Source organism: Echinops telfairi, unplaced genomic scaffold (assembly GCF_000313985.2).
Source record: "Echinops telfairi isolate 266 unplaced genomic scaffold, ASM31398v2 ScPeMD7_7465;HRSCAF=8503, whole genome shotgun sequence".
Lineage (NCBI taxonomy): Eukaryota > Metazoa > Chordata > Mammalia > Afrosoricida > Tenrecidae > Echinops > Echinops telfairi.
Window position 1 is genome coordinate 591,440 of NW_022111365.1, and position 7,342 is coordinate 598,781.

General features: G+C 34.1%; 1 protein-coding gene across 1 annotated transcript; it reads right to left on the reverse strand.

Moving 5' to 3' along the window:
• Positions 1 to 1,927: 1,927 nt before the first annotated feature.
• On the reverse strand, positions 1,928 to 2,182 carry LOC101663358 (40S ribosomal protein S27-like). Its single transcript, XM_004714176.2, has one exon. It carries the CDS (start codon positions 2,174 to 2,176, stop codon positions 1,928 to 1,930), a length of 249 nt encoding a protein of 82 aa, XP_004714233.1. The 5' UTR covers positions 2,177 to 2,182.
• Between the last annotated feature and the right edge of the window lie 5,160 nt (positions 2,183 to 7,342).

The following is a 7,342-nucleotide window of genomic DNA, read 5'->3' on the forward strand; positions in this document are numbered from 1 at the left end:
AATGCTTATTGACTATGAACATTTTGAAGCACAATGTTAACTCCACTTAGCTTAACTCCAAATGACTTGGAGTTTGCACATAGTGGCTCCTCGGAAGAGAAGACCTGATGGTCTGCTTCTCTAAATGTCGTAGTCCAGGAAGCCATAGAAGGCGGTCTGGTCTGTTATATAGGGCTGCTGTGAGTCAGCATTAACCCAGTGACAATCAGCAACATAACAACATGAACGTTTTGGTAGATTTTCATATTTTTCATTAATTTGTATTTGAAGACCAGACATTCTCTTATGTTCACGTAACACTCTATCTTTGTTCATCATTTGGTGTTAGGACCGTAGCTGAAAAGAAACCTGTATAATTTTAGTTATAAGAAGCATCAGAATTTGAATATTTTCCCTTTTAAGAACAAGAAATTTCTAGACATCATTGCTTAAGCATATTCACTTGTATGCTAAATAAAATTCTTACATACTTAAGGTCATTTTCCTTTTGCACCATTAATATTCTGGGGATTGTTTTATATGGTTAAATTCTAAATTACTTAAATTAGCAGGGTAAGTTGTTTTGTCAATTCTTTATGCCTGGTAAGTGTTTTTATACATCTACTTACGTGTATTTCTGAAAATTGCTTTGTGAATTTCTCAGTGCCAGGTGTTTTAACATTTAGGAGACTGGTGGAAGCAGAAAAATAATGCACATTTTTAAAGTAATTTTATTTCTGTTAGCATTAGTATCCAATAAAAAGGAGAGGCCAGACTTTAGAGTATAAATTAACTGAATTCTTATAGCTGGAGCTTTTCCAGTATGGGCTGAACTCTTTTAACAGGTATGGTCCAGAAAATGGCAGGAATAGCAGAACTGATAGAGGGAGAAACCACCTCAAATTTTTGAAAAATCCTTCAGAGTAGTCTTAACTAGGTTCCAAACCAAAACCTCCCTACCACTGAGTTGGTACTGACGTATCTCAATCCTGCTCGTGTAAAACAACATGATGTTCTTAGTGTTTCAGGGTTGGATTTTAGTAGAAGCTGAAAAATACTGTCTGATAAATGAAAGGCACTAGTGAGTAGTTTACATTTATTTCTGAGTTACTGAATATTGTATAAGTACAAAATTCTAAATAACGTTTGCTTCTTTTACTTTAGATTCTTTTTCTATGTAATCTTGTCCATGGCCACCTCAGGGTCATTATCAACACTTTATTTTCTCTGATTTTTATTTAAGTATTGGTGTTTTGGTTTTGTTTTTTTTTCTACTTTCCACTGGATTTCTTTGTACTCTAAGTAATAAGCCTATTACATGTGACAATATTGGACCCCCTTTCTCTGAGGAATGTTGTGTTTCAGCACAGTGCTGGGAGCTTGGCACATTTTGAGTAGTATCTCCCACTTTTTTGCCTTAGATAAAGATAGTTGTGGAAAGTTTTTATTGGGGAGGAAACTGACTTGTCATTATACTGGCAACGTTCTTGGCGCAGTATGTTTCAGTCGATTTGTAGTCCATGTAGGAATTCTAAAAAACTATTCCAATGATGCTTATGTAATGCTTTTTTGTGTTATTTTTGATTCAGCTAAATAACAATATTTTGTTGTACTAGAAATAGATTTTGATTGTTTCTAGCACGTGCGATTGATCCTAGCATGTGAGAGTTGTAGGCAACTATTTTTACAAAATGGAGATGTAAATAGGCATGTTTAACAATGAAATGTTTGATTTCTTTTTATGCTTAAATAATTATCAAGTGTACAATACAGATGACAATGCTTATATGCTGTCTTATTTTCCCAAGATGTTCATCAGTTGTAGAAAGAGGAGCTGTCTCTTTAAGCTTTTTATAAAAGTAAATTTTATAACATTACTTTTTAAAGTTATTATTATCCAAAATGGGTTTATTAGAATGGCTTCCCACTCATCTCGATTCAGGCTCTTTTAGTGCTGCTTTCGTCTGAAGGAGCATCCTTCTGGAAGCCTTGCTTTTCCTCCTGTAGGCTGACAGAGGACAGTAGAGCAGCCAACACACAGAACTACTGTTTGTGCATGGCTGAAGACCGTGGTGATTTGATAGCAGCCTGGGCATTTGACATCCATGAAGGAGGAGTTGGGGCTCTGCACCAGGTGCTTCTTGTGCTTGCTCTTCTCTTTGGGAGAGGGATGAAGGAGATCCTTTGCGAGAGGCATGATCGCTGGGGAGGTCATCACCACTGGAAAGGTAACATTACTATTTCTTCATCAGATATACTCATTGTGTATTTTAGGAAAGGACTTTGAGATTTGCAACTCTGCAGAGAAATGCATAATAAGTTTCTTTAGTTTTTCTATTATGTGAGTATGATTTAAACGTGTTTCAAGTTATCATAAAATTGATTTCAGTCATATTTCACCCACATGTGTTACAGAGTTGAAGTGTTCTGTAAGGTTATTATTATTATTATTTTCTGTAATCAAATAGAGAAAGGCAAAAAGGATAAGAATCCAGAAAACCTAAATGTACAAAAACTTTAAAAAACATAAGATATGTAACGAGAAATCATAAGACCACTTGCTTATTGTGTGATGATGTTTATGTTTGACTACAGTTAATATTCACAGATGTTCAGGTAAACAAATTATTTTGTTCCACAAAAGAGATTTAATAATGTATGGCTGAGATGTAAATGAAATACTATAGGCCTTCCATTGAGTAATGCTCAGGCAGGCCTTAGTTTAATCAGTCCTGTTGTTAACTGCCCATATTTTTGAAAGAGTGAGGACAAAAGTTTGTTTGTAACTAACAGGGACTGAGTACAAAGCTGCTGGTGACCCTTGAACTTCTGAGGCTGTGGTTCTGAACAAGGAATTATTTGAGAATGAGAAGAGCTGCCAATAGACATGGGATCTGCTTTTCCCTTGCTTTTCACACAATTGCTGAATGACCCTACCCCAGAAAAACATGACCAAAAAAAAAGCAATACTCCCCTCCCCAAAAACTTAATTTGAAGAAGTTTCTAAAGATTCTTGTTTCTGTACAGCACCTAATTATTCATATCCCAAAGGAATTATTGTTAAAAGTCTTGTGCTCCTTACAAAAATGGCAACATTAATTACTGCCCTTTTATGCATTGCCAAGGCTGGTAGATGCTTGTGGTTCCTTTCTTTGTTGTTCTTGTTAAATTCTTTAAAAAGCACCAGCTCTGGTATTTGAAAAGTCTTCTGTATCTGGGTCACATGAATTTATTGGTTTTCTTTTACTGTGCATGTGTTGGGCATCATTCAGAGAATGAAATCCATAAATATTTGTCAAAGGGGTGAATTAATAAATCTACAGAAGTATTTTTCTCCCATGTCTGCATATGTGTGTACATGAAAAAGTAGGAATAATGGCATTTGTAGTATTTTGTTCTCTCTTTCTCAAGGTGATTAATAAAAACCTAGGTACAACCCCTTTCCATATGAGAATGCTGTAAATACAGTATTATGTAGGTAGAGTATTAACTCAGCTTTTGAGTATATTTGTATTGATTATGCAAGCCATTGTTCAAATTGAATCTGGTTAAAAAGGCTTTAGACTTCAGATCTTGTCACTTGCAGTATCTGAGAAATACTACTCCTGTTACCATTTTGGTGAGAGGCTGATTTTGATGTATATTACATAATTCTTTTACTCAAGATTAATGAAGTGAGATGTTTGTATTAGGCATCGATTCACTGTTAAATTATGCATGTCCTTTGAAATGGTGTCCCTTGCCCAACAGTAATGCATTTACTCATTTATTTTTGCATGTACTTATGTGCATTTCTTTACTTTCTTTTTTACTTTTTTCTCTTTTCTTTTTAATAAATTTATTTTTAATGGGAAGTTAATATATAATTCCATAGTTCAAGAACGTCAAGCAGTGTGTACAATTGCTACCACAATAAGTTTCTCAGTGCTCATTTCTTTTCATGTAGTTTTAGATAATTTTTATCAGGCCCTTTAGTGGCACTGTGGGCTAAGAATTGGGCTGCTGTTAGGTTGGTGATTTAAATTACCACCAGCTTTTCGAAGAAAGAAAGATGAGCTTGTCTGCTTCCAGATAGATTTCTAGTCTTGGAAACCCAAAGGAACAATTCCACTTGCCCTGTATAGGGGACTGTGAGTTGGAATTAATTTGATGGCAGTGGGTTTGGGTTTTGCTTTTTTAGGAATTCATGCAGCCATGGTGGCACACAGTGGTTAAGCAATTGGTTGCCAACTCAAAGGTCAGCAGCTTGAACCCACTAGCTGCTCCTAGGGAAAATGATGTGGAAGTCTGAGTCTGTAAAGTGTTATAGACTTGGAAACTTTTGGGCAGTTCTGTTTCTTATAGGGTCCCTTTGAATTGGAATCAATAGCAGAACATTTGATTTGGATATTTTCTGTCAACACCAGAATTTGGTTTATAGGTTGTGCTATATTCTTCTGTGGTTCCATTGCTGGAGCCAGTGAGATCGAATCTATGACCTCATTGGTTACATTGTCATAGTGTTAAGGAGTGAGATGGGAAAAATTAATATGGTGATAATGCTAAGAAAAAGATTGACATTTTAGAGGCTTACTGTATTTATATAGAGATATAGCAGATTTGGTTCCAGACTGATATAATGCAGCGGATATTACAATAAAGCAAGTCACAAATTTTTGATTTCTCAGGACATGTTAATGTTGTGTTTACACTATTTTGTAGTCTATTAACTGTGCAATTGCATGTCAAATAAAAATTTAGGAAAATTAGCCTTGAGTCTTGATTTATCAGAAACCTCTTACAAAATATAATAGTTTACTGGTACTAGCAGCAATTCTTCAAGCTCTTAGGCCTCTGTTTTAAATGTTCGTATTGGATAATCTGAGAGACCAGTTCCTTGGTGAGAAAGCTATGTAATGAATGGAAGGGCCTTTATCAAGGGGAGGTATGCCACCACTGAATGGTAGGAGCTCTAACTGGAGAGGAATAAAAAAAGGATGGTTAGAAGGTACACATTTTTGCAAATGACCAGTCTTCCAGATTTCAAACAAAAGGAAACAAAATGGATTTAGACCGAGGCATCAGATAATCTTTGTCTATGGAAGAGGTAGTCCTTAAAGATTTAATAGATTAAATAAAAATCTAACTCAATTTCCTTGGGTTTATTGATGTTATTTTACTTGGTTTTAGTTTGGGTTTATTTTAATTAAACATCCTGAGAAATACTTTAAAATTAGCTTAGACTTAAATATGATTATTGTTTAAGAGAATGCAAGCAAGCCATAGCACAAAATAGAGAATATGTTTGATAGACACTATAAAATTGCTATGTACCACTTAGTGAATCAAATATCCCATTTAAAAAATCTTACATGAAATGTGTTGTTAACTATTTTTGACAAGAATAAGACTACTTCTTTAGTAGTCCACTCTGGGTTAGTTGATTTATGCAGGGAAAACGATGAAGAGGAGGACCAAAGAATATGGGAAATATTGACTGAATACCACATTATTTATTCTTACTATGGTGTGATGTAAAGTTCTTATTTCGGTTACTATGTTTCAGAGAATATGGTTTTATGAAATGGTAGTTACTAAGGTAATTTGGATGAATGCAGAAATGTTTTGGTTTAGAAAAGGGTAGACTGAGAATTTATTGGTTTGCAAAAATTTTTCCAGAAACAAAAATACTCTCTTTCAGATTTAGGAGTCCTAAGGCCTATTTTTAATTGATTACACTTAAAAACTGTATATTTTAGAACACTATTCAATTTTTTGTAATATTAAAAAAAGGAAATTTATATAAAAGAAAAATAATCTGACACTGATCTGTATTATGGCTGTTTCTGGCTTTTTGATTTTCTTCTGTGATAAATAATTAAAAAAAATGCTTTAGAAAAAGAGTTGCCTGATTATACACAGAAAGGTGCTTCCAATTGTTATATATTGTTAATTAAAATATATATTCAAGATTAATAAACAAAGTTGGTGCCCACCATAACTTTGGAGGTTAAGATGGTCCTAGTTGCTAACCATTTATCCTTTTTCCTTTCTAATGGAACTTATGTTTTGTTGGACGCAGAAATGTGCCTCCCAAAACTCTAAATTTTGGGGAGTTTCCAAGAATGTAATTTTCTATGGGAGTAGAAATCCTCGTCTTTCTCCTCAGGAGTGTCTGGTGGTTCGCCCAATGTGTAACCACTGTGCACCAGGGCTTCTAGTTAAAAAAATGAAACATTTAATGATATACAGAACATACATAGTCCTTTGCTCAGAGTTATTTCTATACTTTATATTGTTATGGTAGATAATTCATAGCTGGGTTGGGCGGGGGGAATTCTGGTTTTTTTTGGGTACCCCCTCATATATCCTAATTCAACTATTCAATTCATAAGCATTTGAATTATTTGCCAGGTTCAGTATTATGAATATTTTTGTTAAGAATTTCTGGCATATACCTTTTAGTAAATGCATTCTTTTGGAAGTATAACTTGGAGTGAAATTATTGGATCATAGGATATGTGTATTTTCAACTGATGTTTCAGAGTAATGCATGTGTATATGCATCTCTGAGCTGTGCATGACAGTTTTAGATTCTTTTCTAATTTCTTGTAGGCATTGTCAGTATTTTGTATATGCTAATTTATAAATTAAAACATTTGTTGTTTCAGTGTGTTTCACATGTACATTTTGACATTGCTTTTATCATGTTTTCTAACTATCACCACTACCTATTTCCAAAATTTTCATCAGTCTTAACAGATTCAGTGTCACTTAATGAATACTCTACTGTTAATGAAGAGGTTGAGGATTCAAACCCATCAGTTCTTGTCAGGAGGAAAATAATGACAGTCTGCTTCTTTACAGATTACGGCCTTGGAAATGTTATAGCAGTGTTTCCCAAAGTGGACACTACTTTCTTCTTGTCAGAGGGCACTAGAATGTTCCAGGACAGTTGTAAAAGCAGATAGCTACACTTTATCCTGGATTATGAGCAATAGTACAAAAGTTTTTAATTGCCGGAGGGCACTGTGTAATTTTTTGGAAAAGAGGATGGTAGACCAAGTAAATGTGGGAACCTATGTTCTATAGGATCACTATGAGTTGGAATAGCTTTTCTGGCAATGGGATTAGTGGTGAACACCATTGAATGTCTTTTCATGTGTTTGTTGGCCATTTATATAACTTTGGTGAAATGTCTATTTAAGACCTTTGCCGATTTTTTATTTGGTTTGGGTTGATAAATTGTAGGTTTTTTTTGATATTTAATACTTTTATTATTTTAAATAGTTCTGCTTTATTTGTGATGATATTTATATTTATTTATATTTGTTTAAAAAATATTTTATTGGGGGTCGTACAATTCTTATCACAATCCATACAT

Bases quoted from the DNA above. Each gene is read 5' to 3' on its own strand.
- LOC101663358 (XM_004714176.2), bottom strand. From the start codon at position 2,176: ATGCCTCTCGCAAAGGATCTCCTTCATCCCTCTCCCAAAGAGAAGAGC.